General features: G+C 35.3%; 1 protein-coding gene across 2 annotated transcripts; it reads right to left on the reverse strand.

The window, feature by feature from the left end:
- Positions 1-2691: 2691 nt before the first annotated feature.
- Positions 2692-24147, reverse strand: LOC131032923 (MADS-box transcription factor 14). 2 transcript variants are annotated; one of them, XM_059218053.1, is made up of 5 exons: positions 24069-24147; positions 23856-23955; positions 23584-23625; positions 3227-3268; positions 2692-3138 (listed from the first exon to the last, which is right to left on the reverse strand). In XM_059218053.1, the coding sequence occupies exons 1-5, from the start codon at positions 24092-24094 to the stop codon at positions 3037-3039; spliced, it is 312 nt and encodes a 103-aa protein (XP_059074036.1). In that variant the 5' UTR covers positions 24095-24147; the 3' UTR covers positions 2692-3036. The 2 variants fall into 2 exon arrangements, with proteins under 2 accessions (XP_059074036.1, XP_059074037.1); XM_059218054.1 differs by lacking the exon at positions 23584-23625.
- Positions 24148-24939: the final 792 nt, after the last annotated feature.

The following is a 24939-nucleotide window of genomic DNA, read 5'->3' on the forward strand; positions in this document are numbered from 1 at the left end:
AGATTGTATTATTCCAAAATAGGTTCTAATAAATCTCCCTATGAATTAGTCCCTTTAAAGAGTGCTTCAATGCCCATCTTCCTTAAAATTTTAGCTCTCCCATTGATAAGGTAGTATGAGATAGAGGATGATGGAACAATGCAAATCAGTTTTGCCAAGTTATTGAACCTCTAAGAGACAAGAAAATTAGTACATAATATGGTGATGAACCACCATTAAATAATGAAAACATGGTTTAATCACAAGACTTCAAGTTTGAGGTTTAAAGAAGGTGATTTAGTATTAAAGTGGGAAGAAAGAGCCACAAAGCTAGGGCAAAAGGCGAAGTTTGACTCATTATGCAGGGTTCCCTTAATAACGCCTATGAGCTCGCGAATGAAAAAAGATAAGTATTAGAAACTCTTGCGAATGGTATTTTATTGAAATATTTAATTAAATGTTTCAAGTCGCCTGTGTATATAGTTAGGATAGGTTTCCATCTTTTTACAAGTCTGTTTCCTGCTTCCTTTTAAATAGGTTCTAGTGGCACAATGCTTAGTTTATAAGACTCCCATAGACATGCCACGTGTCTGCAATTGAGAAGCCCTTTTCAAATTACAGTAAGATTGAGCGACAATCCAACTGCTTTCTATGATGAGATTAATGTTCAGGTCAGATTACCGACACGATCTCCATGGCAAACCTTTAGGATATTTTCTAGTAAGGATTTCCAAGCATGTATGTCAATTCGGTAATGATGAGTGCTAAACCCAAGGCCAAAATAATATATTCATATGATGTAATGAATCCTTATAGATGCCACTAGAATTCCGTAAAATGGTAATTTGGATGTAGAGTTGGAGAAGAGAAGAGGAGTGTCTCTTGAGATGTGTAAATTGTTCTTAATTTTGAGCTAGGAGTGGTTGTAATTGAAAGAGTGCTTGACAAAAATTACAACGGACCAATTGGAATCCATTTTTTGGTTGAAGTACCTATGAAGGGAAAGGTATTCATAGCCAGAAAGACATACGAGCTCCGATCCGAGTTAAAGAATAACTCTTGTTCAACAGAAGTCAATGATTCCAATAAATCAAATTAATTCTGATGGAGATCTTTCTAACACATGTCTAACTATAACATGATTGGTTAGGAGTCATGACTCTACTAATTTAGCTTTATGAAGGTGAAATAATTTCGTATCTAAGGGTACGGTCTTATGGAGGGGCTAAACCTTCTAATTTTTTAGAAAAGCTCCCATTAAGAAAAACAATGTGCTATGAGATTATTTGGAATCTTTTCCTACAAAATAGAAGCTCTTATTTTTTAAACCTGTTTATTCACAACTTTTTTGAGATCCATTTACCTATTGATCTCAACTTCTTAAGACACGTATGTGAATATATATATTTTTGATACGAACCATAATTTACTTTTTTTAATAAATTTTCTATTATTTTTGGAAAGGCACAAATGGACTTAACTTGCAACTATTTATTAAAGTGTTAGGTAGACACCATTCCATAGGATTTGGCAATAGGTATGAACCCTGAACTTTGAATAAAAAATATATTTTTCAACTCTTTTTTTTCATATTTGTTTTTCCAATGACTTGGTATGACACACCTAATCCCTCAATAGTGTATAATCAAAAAATGCAAAATTCAGCTGAAGAAGGGTGGTAGGTTTTGATTGGAGGGAGTATAGCCTCTTTCACAAGAGAGATAACTAGAGTTCTATAATTCAACAATCTAAGTGACAACAATTAGAAATAAATTAGTGTATAAGATACCTTAAGAGTAAAATGATGACAATATTTTGTAGATTAAATAATGATGGATATCAATATGGATTTTACATTGTTAATTAAAACTATTTTTTAATTAGATTTTTCGTAGTTAATTTTGGGTGTTATAACAAATGAATGCAATCTGAATCTAATGTACTGTAATAACTAAGATACTTATATTTTACGATATCTATGTACAATATGTTGATAAATATCAAACTTTAAAAATTAAATTAAATCAGAAAAAATAATCTTTATTTAGCACAACCATTTGTTCTTTTTTCAAATGCACAAAAAATCCCATAAAAATAAAATTTTAAATGTCTCTTAATCAATTATCAAATTAATAAAAAATCAAAATTAATTTCTAGCCATTTAAATATCAGTTTTTCTTTCTTGAATAAAAAATGACTGCACCTTTGTAGAGTTAATGTATTTAAAGTGTATTAATGATAGTGAAGGATTTTCTTATGCACTAAAAATCTTAATGTGTGTTTCTATTAAATTTTTTATATTTCTAAATTGAACTTTAATATAAAAAGATGAGATATTTAAATAGTCTCAAAATTAATTAAATTATAAATTTTAGGATTTTTTAATATTTAAGAACTCTTGAAAGAAAATCTTGTTCAGTAATTATAACTTTTATCTTTATTTTTATTATTATTTGATTTTAAACAAATCAACAACCAACAACAAAAGCAAATTCTAATAAAAATAAAAAGAAACTTTATCATTTTTATATCTAAAAAATTAGGTATAAAAAATTAAAACATATTAAAATGATAATATTAATGGTTTTCTACTCACTAATTATCCTATTAAAAATAGAAATAAAAATGTAACTTCACATAATTTTGGTTTTCTAACACAACATTGTATAAAATATATTTAAATAAAAATAATAAAATAATCTCAGAGCAGTCTGAAAAAATAAAGATAAATAAAACAGCAGCAGCACGTACAATTTTTTTTTATGTGTATGCATGTCTGATCTAGTCTGTTCATATGTATATTATATTTTGAAATCACAATGAACCACCAGGATTGTACAATGATATGACATTTTAATATCAATTCAAGCATTATATACCCATCACAGCATATCAATTCCTTTTGGCAGTCGGATGTCCTCATATATGATCTGGTTCAATAGAGTTGCGGAAAAATCTCATGGACCATGGAGTACACTTGAATTCATCACAGGCTACAGGTACAAAAACTTCTCCTTAAATTTTTTCCTTTTGAGATGAAAAACTAGTTCGCAGAAATTATGATGATGAGAAGTACATGAGATTGAGATTAGTTTGAGGCAGATCTTGTTGAGTTGCAGCATCTGTTTCCAAATTCTTGATGGCAATACTTGCACCAATCTGTATCAAATACAGAATTTCATAGTGGTCAAAAGCAAAACAAACTTTTTGATGGCAATTAGGATATATGCATAGAACAGGCTGTTACCTTTTTTTCCAGATTAGCATTTTCTACTGTAAGTGATTTTTCCTGCAGCACAATGAAATCATCAGCCATTACCAGAACAATATTAGTACAGTTGTGACCACCGAGGAAATTAGAGCAGTTTTGTATAGCAATTCCAATTCAAAATTCAAAACATGGGTAGAAATATGTTAGATGTTCAGAAAATTTAATATCAATAAAGAAAATTTAGCTATTTTATTTATAAAATAAATATAAGAAATGTAATGGAAATGTATTAATAAATAATATATTATGAATACACTCCCTTGGTGGTATTCAAATGCTTGATGCCCTTCTCTTCCATTGTTGAAACAGGTGCCTCTAAAAGGCTTCATATGAAATCCTCCATCTCTCCTCTAATATCCATTATTATGATAGGTACTATTACTTTCTCGTCCTTTTGTGGTAGAAGCTTTTGTCACCCCTCCGTTGGAATTTTTCACTCCATTCATCTGTGTTATGAACTCTTTCCTTGTTTTGGTATGCATATGGTCTCCTTTCGCTACTTGTTTAAACGCTCCAGGTTCTTCCTCCTCTTCCTTTTTGCCTTATTTCAAATATTCTATTCAAATTTCTTCGACTTTTAGCATAAAATGGTAGGCTTCTTCAATAGTGGTAATTTTTACCAGGCCTAATTCTTCTTGGACATTATTCTAAGGCTGTTTATGCACTGTACCACTTTCTCCTTGCTAGCCTCACTATGTCCAGTTCTAATGTTCATCATGTGGAACTCCTATGCGTACTTCACTGTCTTTTTCTTTTGCCTTCGGTTTTGTAATTTTTTCAGCATTTCTAACTAATCATAGTAGTTATCAATTGATTTTTCAAATATATCACCATCCTATCCCACTATGGGATTCTCTCTTTTCACTCTTCTATTTCTATCTAATTAAACTTGTCTCCACTAAATGGAAACATGACCTTTTAACTTAGTTTTAGAAAATTCGACTCTTTTTTAATCACCAATTTCCTTAAATTCAAGGTTTTCTTCCACATCATTTATCCAATCAGTTAATTATTCAATATTCAAATTACCAACATGATTAAAAACTTAAATTATAGGTCTCTTTCAAATTTTAGAAATGGATTTCAAAATCTTGATCTAGTCAACTCTTCTTCTTCTAGGACTTCTTCATTCTGATCTAGGGCTCATGGTTCATTATCATCACTTTCATCTGCATGTCAAGAACTTAGACCTCTCTTTCTATCTTCTATAATATCTAATCAAATCTTCCTAGTCCTCATCATGTCACAAATTTTTTCCTTCTAAACAACATTTGTTATACCAGGCACTCTCTTTGTTGGCATCTTTCCTTCACATCTAGTGCAAGTGCCTCGAGGTGATGCTTTAGATACAAGGTTTCAATCGCCTCACATTAAATGCTCTATTGGCAAAAACATGCAGATTACCTCAATTTGCCAATTTGTTGATCCAATGATCTTTCAAACTTCTTTCCACTTTCTCAAGGTTTGAAAATTCTCTCTGATACCCCTTATACAATCATGGATAGAAGATCTAGAAATAGGACTGTCCAATAATGCATCCTAGAATTAACATAGTGAAAATATCATGAAGAGAGAAAAAGAATCTTAATAATTCCAATAGTAGAATGATTGTAAAGTTTATTAATCTACTATATACAAATTATAGATTAGTCCATAGGCCACCGCAAGCTCATTACAATTTACATGCAAATATAAAACTCATTTTATGACTCAATGCCTACTCACTTCCTAAATTTTTAACTTCTAACTAACCTCTATCTATCCAACTTTTTTCCTGACTCAATGCCTACTCACTTCCTAAATTTTTAACTTCTAACTAACCTCTATCTATCCAACTTTTTTCCTATGGACATGAGATATGCTGATATATGTATTCCAACCAATCAATGGTCCACATTAACCACAAGATGACCTCACTTGATTCTTTATGAAATGTGTAGAATGGCACAATCCTGATGACGAAGCTCAAAGAGTTAATGGATTATGTGGCGGTCACATTTCGAGGTTTCCGTAATCCAAATGTAAAACTGTGATGTTTCATGCTTAATGTTGAGGTTTTTGATGTCATTTTCTCTGTCATGAGCCAAGTTGTTACAATGTTACAATCTGGTGAAATACAATAAGGCTTACTAAAATTCTCACGCATATAATATCTTTATATGACCTTATTATGTGGTTGAATTTGTTGGAAAAACTAGTAATGTATGAAAGTCCTTACATTTTGGTATCAAAGTGAAGGTTCAGTACTAGGACCTATGAGCTCACTAATAGTAAGGGAATTTATAAAAACTAAATTTAGCTAACAGTCAGCAAAACATCTATGTTTTGTTATGACAGGATGAGGTTTAAAAAAACTACACAGGAAAATCTATATTCTAGCCTTTGCCCCAATTTCAAGCTAACGAAAATCGTCCCAACTCCCACCAAATATGATTATTCATGGTGTCCTCTTCCAGCAGATGATGAGACATTGGCCTCAGACATCAAGTGTCTTCAAAGGGATTGGCCTACCTCTACCAAGATAAAAACTCCAAAATCAAAGAATTGTAGTAATAAGCCAAAAGCATAAGTTTCTATTCCTTCTGTCCAACCGGTAGTTCATAGCAATGAACCGGTTTTTCTTCCTCCTATTGAACCGGTGGTTAATAATAACAAGCTAGATGTTCCTGATATTGAAACCACCTCTAAGGGAAAGGGAAAGGAAGATGGGAAGAAGCTTGAATGTCCCTATATTATAATAATTTCATCTGATTCTGATGTAGAGCCATAGGCGTATGTGACGATAGAAATATTAAACTTCTTATTATCATGCACAAAGCTATATTTACAAAGTTATTTTATATACAAAGCTATATTTACAAAGTTATTTTATAATATATAGATGAATAATAAAGAGATCTTTTTCTACTGTAACATGTGTTGTCTTATCATACTGTGATAGAAGTATGTTCATCTAGGTTCATCATCATGTATTCTAGAAATGCTAATCGTGTTGGCCCGAGCAATGAGCTGAGCGAGAGGATAGACCAAATGTTAAATCTTCTAAACCAGCAAGGCACTCGAATGGTAAACCGTGAACAAGAGGTTTGAGGAATTTGTGATAGACAAAAGCATAATGAAAATCACATAAATGAAGCAGCAAATGAAAGACTTGTAAACCTAGAAGGTGGCAACCGAGAAAGAATAGCAGAGGAGTTGGGCAAGGATCTGAGAAAGGTCACACCACCTAAATTCAATGGAAATACCATCGGGGAGGAAGCTGAATCATGGATAATTAGAATGGAAAAGTATTTTAAGCTTCGTAATCTTCCTCATGATACCAAGACATCATGAGTTACCTACCAACTTAATGGGGAAGCGGCTATTTTGTGGCAAAATAAGAATTTGAAAAGAAGTTTGTGCCAAGAGAACTCACTTGGGAAAGATTCTTGCAACTCTTTAGATAAAAGGTGGTTGCCCCAACTTTTCTTTGATAGAAAGGTAACAGAGTTCTAGAATTTAACGCAAGGAGGATTGACAGTTACTCAGCATTGGGAAAGGTTCTCTCACCTCCTCAAATATGTGCCTCAATATCAACAAGATGAGTATTTAAGCATTCGAAAATTTATTTTGGGGTTACATCCTCAAATAGGAGGGGAGGTAGACCTCCTTGACCCGCAAACCATGCATGAAGCTTTTGGAAAGGCTCTCAAACAAGAACAAAAGCTTCAACAGGCAGCCACTTACTGCAAAAATAAAGATGACAAATACAAGAATAACAAACCCCACAATCACAACCAACAAGGAGGCAACCGCCAAGCCAGAAATTTGAAACAAAACAATGAATATCAGGATAAGGGTGAAAGTGGAAATGGCAGAATTCAGAAATGGGCAAACAATAATAAAAGCAACTTCAATAAGGACAAGCCTAGTGAGTAAAAGGCACCTCGTGGTGGATACTATGTGCGTGGTGGAGAGCACTATGCCAACATTTGTCCTCAACGAACAGAAAGAAAAAAGGGATGGAATTGGCAGAAGCCACCTCAACACCAAATCCATGCTGCAGTTGATAATCGTCAAGCTAAATTTCAGGCCACGCCTATCTAGCTCTTGGGTAAGCTCTATGGCCATGTTTTTTCTATATTAATAGATGCTGGAGCTACAAAATGTTTCATAGATCCTAAAATAGTATCAAAATTACTAGTTAGACCTGGATATATGCAAAATTCTTGGTCAGTCCAATGCGGAAATCGAGCAGAGTAAAAGGTGGATTCATGTTTCTTCCATGGGTTGCACCTTTAGGATCATATGATATAATTTTAGGGATTTATTTGTTGGTTGAACATAAATCAGTAGTCAATTGTGAGAGCAAGATGGTAAAATGCCTTGATTATGTTAACCCCATTGAAATCCATGGCATTCAAAGACCACTAGAGCTTCATCAGATCTTAGCTATGCGGCTAAAGAAAGCTCATAGGAAGGGTTGTTCAATCTATGTGGTGCAAGTTAAAGAATTCAATGATATTAAGTCAGTATTAGATCAATATCCAATCCTTAGAAATTTACGTGATGCATTTCTTGAAGATCTTACTGACTTATCGCCAAAATGAGAATTTGACTTCTCCATAGATTTTCTACGTGGAAGCAGTCCAAAGCTCCTGCAGTGTCCTAAATTGTGCCCCCTTACAATTTAGACCTCGTTTGGGCCCTCACCTTAGTGTTTGCATCCCTATACTTCACTAGGACCCATTTATGCTTGCATCATGCAAATATGGCCTTAATATCACATAACATCAATACCAAGACTATCACTTATCGTCATAGAATTAGAAATCAGCATTAAAATGATTTTACCAAAAACTCAAGTTATACCGATAACATGAGTCACTCGTGGTACCCACCAAGAATATCGCTTATCGGTAGAGAATCGGAAATCAGAATTAAAATAACTTTTCCGAAAACTCAAGTTCTACCGATAACATGAAATCCCATGAAGACTATTGCCTACCAGCATAGAATCAGAAATCGACATTAAAACAACTTTGCCAAAAAATCAAGTTATACCAATAACATGAGTCAGCCGTGGTCCCCGCCAAGAATATCGCTTATCGGCATAGAATCGGAAATTGGCATCAAAATAACTTTTTTGAAATCTCAAGTTCTACCAATAACACTTTTGCTCGACACTAAACAATCTTATTGCAAAGATCTCATCAGAGAGAAAAGTGACTTATCGAACTCTAAGGTTACTTCAAAAAATCCTTCTACACCCTATATCGCCAAGACTTATTCAAGTCTAATCGAACTCCCTGCATCTCCAGCTGTGTGTAAACCACGAAAGGTATTCAGCTGCCTTTGGAGCTAGTCAACAACATGAAATTTTTCCTCACCGAATCGCTTACTGCAAAAACCAAATACCATTTGATCAATATTTCAGCCAATAAGTTTGAGACACCCATTCTCAACAAGCCCCTCTCGTACGCTTTTCTACATTGCATACTTCTTTATATGGAATTGGCTTTGTTCCATGGATTGTATCACTTGTCGTTTGCATGTGGATCATTTTGTGGTGTTCGATCTTGCTTTGGACTCTTTATTGTTGCAATGTATATGATCTTGAGTGTTATATTATGCCCTGCTTTGATATATGTCTTGCAATTGTTCTAGACTATTGATGTGATTAAATTGCTCCATGGTAACCTTGTTTATGTTGTTTCATTGAGATGCATTCTTTTTTTCTTGTGCTTGGTTGTGATAACCATTGCATGATTTATTTGGTTACTTGACTCATTGGGTTGTTGTTGTGGCATAATCTAGACCTATTGTGCTTGATGATATGCATAGACTAACATTGTGATTCAGAATTGCCATATGAGAAATGTGGATATAAATGCTGATTTGAGTAATGATTAGAATGAGATAAGTGATGTTAACTGGATTAGTTGATTAAAAGTAATGAATCATATTTTGTGTTATTTTAATTTGATGAGATATCATGTTACTAACAATATTATGATGTTGACACCGTTCAGAGAATTATTGTTGTAGATGTAGAGAAATAATATAGATGTTGCCTTTTAATATAATTAATTAGACGAAATTATTATTATAAAGTTTAATTGATAATTATATATAGAAGGGATGATATCCTATCATTCGAGTTTACGATAATGCATATGATGTTAAACTCTCCTTCAATGATTTGAGTTAATTTGGTTATTTATACATATGCATGAGCAAGTACACTTGATGTGTGAATGTTTCAGTGGCTACAGGTATCAAGCATCGAATCCACCTAGCTTCATACATTTGAGCAATGCCCATATCCCAATTAGTTGCTAAAAGGAGATAACACATTGGCCATATACCCTGAGCAAAATCCATCACCCCTTGATTAGGGCAATTCTCTTGATTTCACTATTTAAATTATTTTATTATTTTGAGTCCCAACTACCATAGTTGGTAGCTTTCAAAAAACCTAGATATCAAGTTGAGTAAGCCCGTAATGACTGTTTATACATATAGTCAGTCATTTGGAAAATGTTGTCATCTTATTACATGCATTAATGGTTATTTTATATCATTGAAATAATTAAATACTAGAATGTGAAATATGCCGTATTTATATTTGATTTAATGAAAATTAAGCCATTCAAGTTTGAGGGTCTTTGGGGAGTTCAATTGGCATTTTAAGTTTAATTTGGGTTTATTTTAAGTTTAATTTGTGTTGTTGAGCTCATATTATAATTAAATAATTAAAGGTGTCATTATAATGTTATAACTTGAGAGTCAACTCATCATAAAAGGGGGCCATTTATTCAATTAAATATGGGGGTCCAATATTAATTAAATGTTAAAAGATTTCCTAAGTATGAAATGAAATAACATTTTAAATGTTATTTAAAATGTTTTTCGAGGAAATCAAACTTCATGAGAGAATATAAGGCTTGCAAGAGAAATTGAACTCATTATGTGATTATTTCCTTTCAACTTGTTTCTGGATAGTATTGGAATTTGGAGAGACCAAGGGTTTCCACAGGTTTTCAAGCATTCTCAGGCATTGGAGAACGTACATTCTTCATTGACCAGCATTCTGAGGTTGTGGAATACCAGTTGAAGTTTGCATTCAGAATTGGCCTCAAATAGAGGTCAAAATTGTGATTATTGAACAAGGGTTCTAAGGTGAATTGAAGGAGTTTAATTAGTAGGATAGGGAGCAGGTTTTGATCATTGAAATTCAAAGTATTGACTTGTACATTAGCATGCACTACAGCTGAACCCCTTTGCACTGTGAATGGTTCGATTTAATGGAGGAGGCCTAGATTAATAACATTGATTTTGGGTAGCAAAAAGTCGACCAACATAGGAGAAGATAGCCATCCCATTTCTGGAAGTTCTCTTTTGATTTGCACAAACAAAGAAGAATCAAACTACTTTAAGAGTTACTTTTTAGCAAAAAAATGAATCAGCAGTTGATAATCCTCTCATCCGGGTATGCATGCTTATGTAAAGGTTTCATATTTCAATGAATAATGAAGTTATATGATTGCAGCTGTCATTTCTTATAGTAATCTCAAAATATTCAGTTTTGTGAGTTTTATCAATTTATATGCATTTTCTTTTTAATGTTAAACCCTCTCAAAAACACAAAAAAATACAAAACTTCAAAACCAAAAATAAACAAAACCGGTATCAGCAGTTAGAACCAGTAGGGTTCTTCACAGTGGTATCAGAGCCAATATCCCGTCATCATGTGATAATCTTACTTTAGTTGTTAGATAAGTGAAAGAGACATTAGACATTGTAATAGAGAACAGAGAAGATAGCAATTCCAGATTTCACAAGTTCCTGAAGCAGAAACATTTTCTGAGGCTTTGAGAGAAAGAGATAACGGTAAAGAAATTCAAAACATGGCAGAAGAGGATTGAGATGCTAGAGCTGAAAGGAAGTTTGATACCATGCTTGATATGATGTCACGCTTGCTAGCAAAATTGGATCAACAAGCTACTCAGAATCAGAATCAACAAAATAATGGTGGAGAAAGTAGTGATGTTCGTGGGAATAATGGCAACAATGGCTTGGACGGTAATGGCAGGGATATGAAAGTTAATCAACATGTTATAGCCACTAGAGGATCAGCCTCTAGACCCCTCTTCCCTACTTTCACTCCAAGAGAAGAACAACCACAAGTTGCTGCAACTGTACCTTTTGGGGACGAAGCAAGGCAGTCTTACTTGGAATATAGTACCTTACCTCCTGATCTAAGAGAACAATGGACCTTTGATCAGTTCATGAATCAAAGGAATAGGAGAAATGGTGGAAGAAATGAATATTATGCTCCAGCGAGAACAAATTATCAACAAGCTCTGGGTAAGCTTACATTAACTTATTTTGATGGAAGTAGTAAGTGTACAGCTAGGGCATGGGTACACAATCTTGATAACTATCTATTATTGAGACCAATGCTTGAAGAGGACGCTATCAAATTTGCTACACTACACTTGGAGGGAGCTACTCACAAATGGTGGTATCATGGTTTTGTCACTCTTGGCCATAACCTCATTACCACTTATGATGAATTCACTCATAGATTGATAGAGAGATTTGATGTCAAGGATCTTGAAGTAAGTTTTCGAGAGTTGGCACAATTGAAGTGTAATATCCCAGTTTTTCTTTTTTTGAATTTTTAGGCCAGCGATAACATCAACAAGAAATTAACCCATTAAGATTAGAAAACATAAACTGAAACCATACTGGAAAGTAACCCTTCCACTTTCTGATCACCAAGTGCCCAATGTGGGAAGGTAACAACATACGGTGTTGAGGGGATCATTAGCTTAAGAAAACTGAAACACAATGCAATGCTTGGGCGGCAAGCCAGCCCCTTCCGCTAATCCAACGGGAGAATAAGGAAACTTGGCAGTTAACCAGCCAAGTGAGATACACAAAATAAGAATCACTCAACCGCGATATTTCAACGGGAGGACTACAATTACATAATAACCTCAACTTGACCGCTTAAGCAGCGGGAGGACCATTACACATAGCTATCACTCGACCACTTATGCAGTGGGAGGACTGAAAATTACAAAGTTGCTTGATATTAGGCAGCAAGCCAGCCTCTTCCACTTTTTCAGTGGGATGAGAGTTATAAACAGAACTAGTTAGTAGTACTACTACTTAACCTTACATTAATAGAGATAAGATGAGGAGAGAAATGCAGATTATAACACTAAGAACAATGAATTTCTGCTATATCCAATCTGCAGGCTGGAATTACAAATCAGCAGCCTATGAAAATGCTAAAAAGCTCATAACTCCCTCAATATACATCCAAATCAATTCAAACTAGTTCCAATCCCACAATATTTCACTTGCAACAACAACCAATCAAAGCCACAACCCAAACAACCCCTTATTAATTTTGCACGCATCCCAATGCAAAACAAAAACCCACACTATACCTAGGAATTTTGATTTAGCATAACAAATTCAAAAGTCAAACAAACAGGCTATAAACTCACAAAGTTTATCGCCAGTGCTGGGAAGGAAGAAGGAGATGATACCCATAATTGTCAGTCACTTCAGCAGAGAGGTATGATCGAAAAGGTACTTCAACCACAGGCAAACCAGCAAGTCTCCAGAATCACTTCAACACCAAAAATGTCTAAGACCAACTCTGAGAATGTAGTAGAATACAACACACAGCTAGGTACTATATTTCAAGTACGAAACCGGGAAGCACTAGGGAGACGCACTCCGAAGCCTCAAGTTCTATCGCCAAACCGGCAACATAACATTACAATTTTTCAATATGATCCAAATGGGAGCCCAAGGCTCTTATTTAAAAATTTTCACGATCAAACCCAAATGCAAATTCCTTCAAACTCAACTCCTTTCATTTGCATTTCATTTCACCACATGTGGACCCCAAGTGTAGCGCCATTTCCCACAAGTCAAACTTCACGCCAAAGGCATGGACCCACGTTATACACTTTGGCAAATATTAGAGATGTAATAAAAAATAATAATCCTCTAAGTGATTTCGACATCCTTATTACACATGAATTTCGCCAAACTTAGGAGATAATAGACATTATTCCCAAACTCTATAAATTAGTAGCAATTAATCAAATTAATTAAATATTAAACCTTAGGATAAGGAAATAATATTTAATTGCGTTACATATGACTCCCGTACTGATTACTGTCAAAAGAAACCAAGTCAGGAAGACCATTGAACTGCTGCAGGATCAGGAACCGGCCCATTGTCAGAAATAGAATTATGCCATACTGCCACTTACTAAAAATAGTAAGTCAAGAACTAATGCTCTGAAAAGCATGATCTTCGCGCCTAGTGACAGAGCATGGAGAGCTCAATAGGACAGTGTCATCAAAATAGCCATTCCTTGACTTACTAAAAATAGTAAGTCCTCACTTCATCAATGTTGGACCCTCATTCTTCATTCCACCTAGCCTACGGGTCTCAAGAATAGGCTAATGGACCACTGGAAGGTCGTCAATGAGAAGGGGACATTACAGTCCACCCTCCCCAAAATTGCTTGTCCTCAAGCAACTGTAAGGCTGGATGCAGTAAAATCTCCTCATTTTCCCTCGTAGCATCCTCTATTGGTAGATTCTTCCATTTGCTCAAGTATTCCCTGATCACTCTTCTCCTCAAAGATCGTTCCCTGAATTCAAGGATAGCTTCAGGAACCAAAACCAACTCTCCCTCCTCATCATGCGTAGGTAACTCAGCTGAAGCAACAACATTATGTCCCAGAGCCTTTTTAAGGCGAGACACATGAAATACATTATGGATCCTGGTGCTTGCTGGCAATTCCAACTCATAAGCCACTTCTTCAACCCTTTTGCTGACTCTGAAAGGCCCATAGAATCGTGGCTTCAATTTCTCAACCCCACTCTTCTTGAGAGTAGACTATCTGTAGGGCTGGAGCCTCAAATAAACCATGTCGCCCACCTCAAAGGTGCGCTCAATTCGCTGCTGATCAGCATACAACTTCTGCTGATTCTGTGCATGCTGGAGATTGTCCCTCAGAATTCTCAAAATATCCCGACTTTGCTGCATCATATCTTTTGCCTAAGGGGTTTTGCTATCACCAAGCACGAAATCCATAAAGCTAGGAGCTTCATAACCATACAGTTCCATGAATGGTGACATCCAGATGGACATGTGATAGGAGGAATTGTAACAATATTCCCCTAGGTGAAGCCATCTCACCCATGTATTCTGCTTGTTCGAGACATAGTTTCTAAGATAACCTTCCAACCACTTATTCACTATCTCGGTCTGCCCATCAGTTTGAGGGTGATATTTGGTGCTTGGAGTGAGCACAGTACCACACAATTTGAAAATCTCCTGCCAAAAAGCGCTTAGGAACTTGTTGTCCCTATCACTCACAATGTTCTTCGGTAACCCATGTAATCTGAACACCTCCCGAAAGAACACTTCAAAAACTTGTGCTGCTGTAAAAGAGCTGGTGATGGCGAAGAAATGAGCAAACTTTGTAAGTCTGTCCACCACCACGTAGATACTATCCTTCCCTTGAGCCCGAGGCAACCCCATGATGAAATCCATAGAAATGCTTTCCCATTTTTGACCGGGAATAGGCAAGGGTTGTAACAAACCAGCTAGTAGAGTGTGCTCATCTTTGTTCCTCTGACATGTATGACACTCCTTAATGTACTTCAAAACATCATTTTTAAGTCCCTTCCAAGAGAATCTCTCTCGAATCTACCTGTATGTTTTGAAATAACCTTGGTGACCAGCAAGGGGGATGTCATGGAAAGTATTCAAAATCTTCTCTTTAATCTTAGATTCAGCCACTATAAAGATTCTTCCCTTGTACAGTATCAATCCCTCAACCAGTTTGTACCTTTCATCATGAAAAGTACCTTCTATAAGGCTGGTTGCAAACTGATTTTTGGCATAATCAGCAAGCAACAACTCTCTCCAATCAGGAGTAAGCTCGCAAAGTGAGTTTAAATGGGGTCTTCTGGATAACGCATCTGCCACAACATTGTTTTTACCCTTAACATACTCAATATCGAAATTGTAAGCCTGCAGCTTACTCACCCATTTCTGTTGTCTCTCATTCAAGTCTTTCTGATGCATGAAGTGTTTGAGACTATTGTGATCAGTCTTAACCATATTTTGCTCATACCTCTTGACCAAGTGATTGCATTTGGCTCTTTGGAATTGTATTGGGAAGAAAATCATTCTCCTATCTTGGTGTGGCTTTTGGTGGTCATCACAATTTTTGTTTGCAAATCAAAGTTTGTTGTTGTAGTGCCATTTTCAGACTTACCTTGGGATGCATGCAACACATTTGGGGCTTCCAAGTTGCAAGTTTGAGGTATTGGATTGGTTGCCTATGTTATTTTAGTCATTTGCATTTAATTTGGTGTGATTCTGGTTAGTTTTGAGAAAGTTATGAGTGTTTTGGTGTTTCCGATAGTGGCTGGATAGTGTGATTTCTAGCTTGCAGAATTAGAACAGCAGCAGTGTTCAAGTGTGGTGTGATTTTGATGGTGGATTGTTTGAGATCAACATTAAGCTTCTTCTCTTATCTCATATCTCTATTTTGTAAGATTGTTTCAGTAGTACTAATCAATCATTCTTGCTGTTCTTATTTGTAATTCCCACTGGATAAGTGGAAGAGGCTGGCTTAGCCACTTTCTTGCTTTGTAATTCAGTTTATGTACTCAGTCCTCCCACTGAATAAGCGGTCGAGTGATAAGTTTTATGCAATTGTCCTCCCGCTGAAATATGTGGTAGAGTGATGGCTTAATGTAATATCCTCCTTCTGAAAAACGCGGTAGAGTGATTGAGTTTCAGTTTCTTGTTATTTCCCTTGGCTGGTTTACCACCAAGAGTTCAGTTTCTATCTTGCTGGATAAGCAAAAGGGGCTGGCTTGCCGCTTGTGCATTGTAATTTCAGTTTGATTTATGGTGCTAAGGATCCACAGAACACCGTATGCTCTCACCCTCCCAGATTGGGCTCTCGGTGAACAAAAGGTGGAAGGGTTCCCTTTCAGCAATTTGGATTATTTTTCTCACTTTAACGGGTTATGGTGTTTGCTTGTAACTCTTATTGCTAAAAACAAAAAAAATTAAGGGGAATATTATAAGAAGCGCATGAACCATTCATACAAACTTATTCCATCATTCAGATCATACTGGTAACAATCAACTGATAATTTTCCCTCCAATCCTTCTACCGGAAGTCGGTAAACAACCATAACAGCTAGTGTTGATATCAATGACAAAACATCAATGCAACACATAATCAGTTCCTTCATATTGCCAATAATGTCCCTCTTTGGCATTGATGGCAACACTAGATGTGAAAAACATCCAAGTGTCAAAAAGTGCCAAATAAGTCTCCCCCTATGGAAGACAACCAACAATCTCCCATAAAATGATATAGCAATGAAGCTCTGAACCAAACATCTTTGTACCAATTGACCATCCATAGACCTGAACCAAACTCCCCAATGGGATACAACCAATCTGAAATTATGTTTCTCCTCCTTGTGCCAACAATCTCCCCCTTAGACTGATATCAAGTTAAGCTCTGTTTTTCACATATATATCTCTCCCCCTTTGAAATTAATGTCAGAAATCTGACATAAACACCAAAGAGCCTCTGAACCACACTACTGACTACTCCTGAGTAGTAGCACCAACTCATCAATCCAAAATGAATAGAACCTTTGTAAATGCATACCGGACTGATGCCAATCGGCATTACTCAAGTCTACCGGAGGGGAAAAAACTCCCAACATGTCTCTCAAATGCTAAAATGATTCCTCAAACCAATCTGACTTCATTTTCTTCTCCATCAGAAAATTATACTTGATAGAAATGTGCTTAGTCTTGGAGTGAAATACCGGATTGTTGATATGTCAATAGCAGTAGAGTTATCACAGTGAATAACTACCCATTCATTGCAATCTACCCTTATCTGCTTCATCTGTAGAACTTGAGTGCAATTCATTGTGGCTGCAACATATTCAGCTTCAGCAGTAGATAAAGAAATGCATGACTGCTTCTTGTTGATCCATGAAACCAACTTCTTCCCAAGAAAGAATGCTCCAACAAATGAGCCTATCCGGTTATCAACATCACCTGCCCAATCTGCATTTGAATATGCTCATAGTGTAAAATCCTCATAAACCAAAAACCATACTAGAAAAACCTTGAAAATATCTGAAAATCCTAGCTACTAGAGCAAGGATTCAACATAATCAATTTCTTCCTTCTGAGAGTATCCTTTGTAACTAATCAAGCCTAGTCCCAAAAACATCCAAGTCCATGTATTGTCCTTTTCTAATTGATCCAGTTCATCTTCCATAGCTTATATCCAACATTTATCTTTACAAGCTACAATTACTGATGCCGGTTCAACTTGAGAAATTAAACATACCGCATCAGCTGCCAACCATCTTCTTGTCCAATTATTTGATCTTCTGAATGATTCAACCTTACATACCTAGGAGTCTTCAGACTTTCTGTTTCACTGCTCCGATCTTCAGTTACAGTTGAGTTTTTTGATGATGTCAGGGTAACTAGTTCAACATTTTGATCCGGTACAGGTGCTACCGATTCAGTTATGATCATTTCCATTGCAGGTTCTCTGTCATAAGATTTAACTTGGTCTTTGTGCTTCTCATCCACTTTCACATTAGTTCTCTCCACAATTCTCTGCAATCTTTTGTTATAACATCTATATGCTTTGCTTTTAGAGTAACCAAGAAATATCACTTCATCACATCTAGGATCAAACTTCTAATTCTCTATCAAGAATTTTGAAATACTTAACTGTAGATGTATGACCAAATCATAACTCATAAAGTGACTTACCGGTAAACCAAACCAGATCCAAGATCCAACAAATCTTCGTCGTTTAACTTCAAACTGACTTCTCCAAAAGATCTGAAACAGGCTTTTAGACCACTACCAGGGGCAATGCAAGATCTCTCATCAATTTGCTTCCCCTTAAGGCGAATGCCTTAGTTACCAGATGAGTTTCTTGCCGGTGCAGGAACATTTTGCTCTGCTGGTTGGGTAACTGAGGTATATCCTTCAGCCAAATGAACATTTGGGGCAATTGATTTTACCGGTTGTGCCTTAGACTTCATAACCCACTTCTTCTCACGCTCCTTCTGAATGTCATTAACCTTCTTCTTTCCTTTTTCATCAGATTTATCACTTCCTGTCAGTAGGTTCTTGCTTCTGCAAAATTGAGAAATATGTCCTACTTTGTTGCATGCATAACAAGTGATATTCTTCTTCTAAATTACCTTACTGTAACCTAGACCATTCCTTGACCTGCATTGATTAGCCATATATCCAAACTTTCCACATGCATGACATTTCACATTCATTCTACAATCTTCTGCCTTGTGACCATACCTTTTACAATTTGAACATTGACCAGGAACTACATTGTTATCCTGATTTGCTCTATTTCTACAATGTCTTGTCATATGACCAAATTTATTGCAAACAAAACATCTACCATTGAATTTATGTGCATTGGGTTGCCTCACCGGTGACCTCTAATTCCGGTTGACCTTCAGATCATTTTGCATACCGGATGCCTGATCTTCATTTGCAGTACAGGAGCTCTGACCTTGTTCAAATCCAACTTCTCTAGTGTCTCCCTTGTGCCTTTGATCCTTCAATAACTCATCAAGTTTAGTAGAACTAAACTTGAACTTATCTTTGTATTCATTTGCAGCATCCAAATCTCCTCTTAGGATTGTCATCATTCTTTCCAACTCTTCCTCATTGTTCTGTGATTGCACCAATTCAGTTTTCAACATATCATTCTCATGAGCCAACCTAATGCATTCCTCAAATCTGTCTTTCAGAGATATAGCAATATTTTCTTCATTCTTCTTCTGGTCTTCAATCTCCTTGCACATCCTCATAGTTAGGGCTTGCATTTCTTTCTTCATAACACCATTCTCTTGACTCAGCTTCTGACATTGTTCCTTAAGGGCATCCTTCTCTTCATCATCCTGATTTTGCATAAGTTCCTTCCTTTTAGCTTGAGAATTAGATAGCTTTTCTTGTAGAGTGATAATGAATTCTTTTTTAGATCTAAGTTCATCTTCCAGCTTTATGTTCTTAAATTTTTTAGCTTCAAAATCTTCAAGAGCAACTTCAAGCTGCTTCCTCAAACACATCTCCATGGATTCCGATTTCAGGATCTTCCTCAAGTGGTTAGGCTTCCTCTGAGGTAGAAGGCTCTGATACCAATTATTAGAATCCAAGAACATTGAGAGGGGGGGAGAATCAGTGTTCTACTGGAATGGAGAAATTTAACCTTATTAATTCAACAACTCAACAATCAGTAAACATAAAAGCATATAACAATAAGCAACAGTGCAACCAAAAAGATGAACACCATAACACCATAGATTTATAAGTGGAAAACCTCAAGGAGGAAAAACCTCGGTGGGATTGGAGACCCACAATATCTATCCACTGATCAGATGAATAAATATTACAATAAGGGGTCTGCACATGCAGGAAGACACACTGCTCATCACAATGGAGTCTCATTGACTACAAAAGAGGTTAACCACCCCAAAATATTTGGACAACAATCCAAAAAGAAGAACTGCCTATGATAGCATCAAACATGCCAGATTATAGTTCCGGTTAAGCTCAGTATCAGAGGTCTAAAACCTCTTACAAAAAGTCAACTCGATCACCTATGATCGACCAAATCATCTGCACAAATGATTATTACATTAGTCGCTCCTTGCCTATACGTATGATCCACAATGAGATCTTACATCACTTTTATACCAACTTGGGACCTTACCAATTAGGTCGGCCACCCAAATGATAATTCAATAGATCCATTACATTATCCAGAAATAAAATCATAAAACATGTCAGCCTAAGGCCAAACAAACATCATCGAATCAATAAAATATCCTGGAAGCGCATCAGAAGGATCCACCAACACGTTTCATGAAACCGGTCCATAACCTTGATAGCACCGGACCTAAATTAGATCCACACACACCAAAGCAATGACACCAATCAGTCGAGGCACGAACACAATCACCATTATCATCCTGGATCTCTTCTAGAAGCTGCACCAACATCACTTATGCATTACATCAAAAATCTTCAATAATCTGTCGGTGAAACCCTTATCGGACCTACAAAGCAGACTTACTAGAACATAAGATAGCATCCGATCATCAAGTCAATACCGGTTGACTGAAACATACTTCAGAAGCATATAAACCATTCATACAAACTTATTCCATCATTTAGATCATACCGGTGACAATCAACTGATAATCTTCCCAATCCAATCCTTCTACCGAAAGTCGGTAAACAACCATAACAACTAGTGTTGACATCAATGAAAACATCAATGCAACACATAATCAATTCCTTCATATTGCCAACAGAACCGAGCTTACTCCGAGCCCTAGTTACCACCTAAAGACAGATGGCTAGACATAGATTATAAATAAATGGGTGGAAGAATACCTCAGGGATTATATAGCAGGACAATAACGAGCTTGGGTGAAATTGGTTTATGTCTATGAGTACTGTTATAACACTACTCACCACATGTCGATTTAGATGAAATAATTCATGGTTTTGTATGGCTATGAGGTGCCAAGTTTCCTGGACTTACTGCTGAGTGAAAGCAGAGTGCCTAGTGCTGGAGCTCTTCTACAAGATAACCAGGACATCATGCGAGCTCTCAAAGAAAATATTGCAAAGGTGCAAAATCAGTAGAACCAATATGTAGATCAGAAGAGGACTGAGCGATCTTTCGAGGTTGGAGATATGGTGTACTTTATGCTACAACCCTATCGCCAGTCCACTCTTAGGAAGAGTGGTGTAGAGAAGCTTAAGCCACGTTATTATGGTCCTTATAAGGATTATCAAGCGAGTAGGTGAGGTGTCTTATGAGCTAGATTTACTAGCAAACAAAAAAGTCCATAATGTATTTGATGTGTCACACCTCAAAAAGGTGTTAGGACATTGTGTGTTCCTTTTGTAGTCCTACCACCCTTGGATGATGGGGGGAAGTTGACTTTAGTACCTGAGGCCATCCGGGATGTCAAATAGAAGAAATTGAGGAGGCGGACCATCAAAGAATATTTGATTAAATGGAAGGACTTGCCGATTGAGGATGCCACTTGGAAGACTGGAGATATATTACATCTAGAGTTGAGGTTGCTTGGGGACAAGCAATTTCAGGGAGGGCGGATTGTGATATCCCCTTCTAGCTAGACATTAGTATCAGGTAGATTAGCCTATCTTTTTGACCCTCGTAGGCTAACGAGTGTGGACAAAGGGTTTTTTGAGGCAGAGACTTGGTCAACAGAGGTTCTTGTCTTCTCCAATATTTAGTATGCTTCGTTTTGTCTTTCATTTGGCATCATTTGGACTTCATGTGCTATATTTACTATTGATAGTAAGTGAAAGGTTGATTGAGAAGGACCCTTTCTATTTTTAGCAGAGCATCTGGTCACATGGCGATTAGCAGTATTGACTCCCATTTCAGGTGGCATAGCAAAATAATACGTATTTAAGGAGATATTAATGTTTAAATGACTCATATTATAATTAAATAATTAAAGGTGTCATTATAATGTTAAAACTTGAGGGTCAACTCATCATAAAAGGAGGCCATTTATTCAATTAAATATGAGGGTCCAAGTTTAATTAAATGTTAAAAGATTTCCTAAGTATTAAATATTTTTTAGAGGAAATCGAACTTCATGAGAAAATATAAGGCTTGCAAGAGAAATCGAACTCATTATGTGATTATTTCCTTTCAACTTGTTTCTGGATAGCATTGGGATTTGGAGAGACCAAGGGTTTCTACAGGTTTTCAAGCATTATCAGGCATTGGAGAACGTACATTCTTCATTGACCAACGTTTTGAAGTTGTGGAATACCAGCTGAAGTTTGCATTCAGAGTTGGCCTCAAACAGAGGTCAAAATTGTGCTTATTGAACAAGGGTTCTAAGGTGAATTAAAGGAGTTTAATTAGCAAGTTAGGGAGCGGGTCTGACCATTGAAATTCAAAGTATTGACACCTCTAGCAGGCCGTACACCAGCATGCACTATAGCCGAACCCCTTTGCATTGTGAATGGTTCAATTTAATGGAGGAGGCCTCTTAATAACATTGATTTTGGGTATAGAAAAGTCGGCCAGCATTGGAGAAGATAGCCGTCCCATTTATAGAAGTTTTCTTTTGATTTGCACAAACAAAGAAGAATCAAACTACTTCAAGAGTTGCTTTTTAGCAGAAAATTGAATCAGCAGTTGATAATCCTCTCATCCGGGTATGCATGCTTATGTAAAGGTTTCAATGAATAATGAAGTTATATATTTGCAGCTGTCATTTCTTATAGTAATCTCAGAATATTCAGTTTTGTGAGTTAATTTTATCAGTTTATATGCATTTGCTTTTTATCAATAAACCCTCTCAAAAACATAAAAAAATTACAAAACTTCAAAACCAAAACATAAACAAAACCAGTATCAGCAGTTAGAAACAGCAAGGTTCTTCACAGATATTGATCTTGCCTTACATGCATTGCTCAGGTAGCGATGTTAGGGAACCCTTATAGGTGGCTTTAGTTATCTTGGATGGATTTCCAAGAGTTTTGACTTCTTCATGTGCATAGCTGGAAAACACATAGTTGACCTTATCTTGAGATTGAACATTATACTTATATACTTATATATGCAATACATGATAAACTTTATTACTTCAAAAAAGAAAATATTTCTATGCATTTCTTGTATATTTTACTCTTATCCTCTAGGGTTCCTAGGCTGTGCATTACATACCACATGAAATGGATAGCTATGGAATCCAAGGTTATTTACCATATTTCACACATTTACTTAGAGGACTAGCCTAACACAAAGTAAACTCTATCTCACCAGATGGAGGAACATATCACAACTTTCCCTCCCAACAATAATGTACCACAAAGAATAATTCACAAGTCTTAATCTATGCTTTACAAGCTCTTTAATGGAGTCAGTGAAATAACTTATTAAGTTTTTATTTTATGTTACAATGCAATTTTGAAAGCGCCCTCTAGATAAAGCAAATAAACTCAAAGTATCATATCTTTTAATTATCTATTTATTACACAAAAAAAGGTAATCTTTTTCTATTAGTAATAGACTAATGTTTTTTTAGAACCAACTTCATACATATATTGTTTTTGAGATATAGTGTATATGGACTATATATTGTTAATTAATCAAAATATTAAAAAAGTATAATACTTTCTTCATAAGTAAATTGTATGCTACCTTTATTTTTAGAGATCGAATACGCTCCACTGAAACTTTCTCCTACAATATTTACATAGCATGGTTAACATGAGATGATGCAATTTTGATTAAAACCAATGTAACCATAATATAAATCATTTATATATTTCTTGACATATATTTATTAGTTGAAATGTTCAAACAGGTGCTTGCCGGATACTAATATAAGGTCGCATTATGTTCATGAAAGTAAATATATTCAAGAAAAAATATGAAATATCAAACTAAATTCAAACGCTGTTATCAATTACCTTTCTTGAGTGTATCTTCCTAGCACCCAAACTGATTTTCTTCTCAAGACATTGCAACTCCTTAAAATTTAATAATTCCAAGTCCTCACCAATCATGTGCCTGTATCATAAGTTTAAGAATTCTTATTATTGGACAACATAAAATGATTTGTCTGATTTAAAGTATATAAAAAATTATTCAAAAATATTATATAATTAATTCAAAATTCTTACTTGGAATTTTTTTCTAAATGTATCATCCTTCTTTGCAGGTTCTCCACCTCCAACCATAATGCCTATTTATAAATAGAATATTAGAAGAATATTAGACATAAATAACTTATTAATAAATATTTTGCACAAATGTATATAATAAGATATAATATCAATTACAATCTTTTATATATATAATAAAAGTACACAATATTTAAAACTTATATTCTAATTTTAGGTTCGTAAGAATCAAATTTAATTATTATTATTTTTTGTTATATAGGTTATGTAAGAAGTCATAAGTTAAAAAATATTTATAAAAAAATAAATTAAAAATTACATTTTTAATCATGAGAGATTACTACTATGCAAATTGTTGAGTAGCCTTAAAAATATTTTTCTCAATTATGAGATACCCTAAAAAGTCTTTTTGACAATAAATCTATAATACTCAAATATTTCACACAATTTTTTTTTTATGACAAATGAATTTTATCAAATATTTTGTTGGGGTTATAGATTGAACCCCACAAACCCAAGGATGATTTTCAAGCACAACACTTGTCACAGAAAAATATTAAGCAAGATAGATTTGTAACAACCTAAGAATTTTGTATTGAAGCACAATAATGTTATTGATTACAAGGAATGAATATATCTTTATAAAAAGATGAATGAAACCATACATGCAAACCCTAAGAAAAGATAAAATAAACTAGTGTCAAGTGTCACAATCATAATGAATGAGACAACTTAAGCTATTATTAACCTAATCCAGCAAAAGGAAAACAAACACCCCCCTTAAGATTAACTTAAGCTATTATTAACCTAATCCAACACCCCCCTTAAGATTAACTTAAGGATAAGCTAAAGAGATAATGATGAATGTGAT

The sequence above is a fragment of the Cryptomeria japonica genome, chromosome 3 (assembly GCF_030272615.1).
Source record: "Cryptomeria japonica chromosome 3, Sugi_1.0, whole genome shotgun sequence".
Classification (NCBI taxonomy): Eukaryota; Viridiplantae; Streptophyta; class Pinopsida; order Cupressales; family Cupressaceae; genus Cryptomeria; species Cryptomeria japonica.

Coding starts and splice junctions, on each gene's coding strand:
- LOC131032923 (XM_059218053.1), bottom strand. CDS start 24,094: ATGATACATTTAGAAAAAAATTCCAA. Junction 23,626..23,855: donor GGAAGATACACTCAAGAAAG/GTAATTGATAAC, acceptor TAAATATTGTAG/GAGAAAGTTTCAGTGGAGCG. Junction 3,269..23,583: donor TTCGATCTCTAAAAATAAAG/GTAGCATACAAT, acceptor ATTGTGCTGCAG/GAAAAATCACTTACAGTAGA.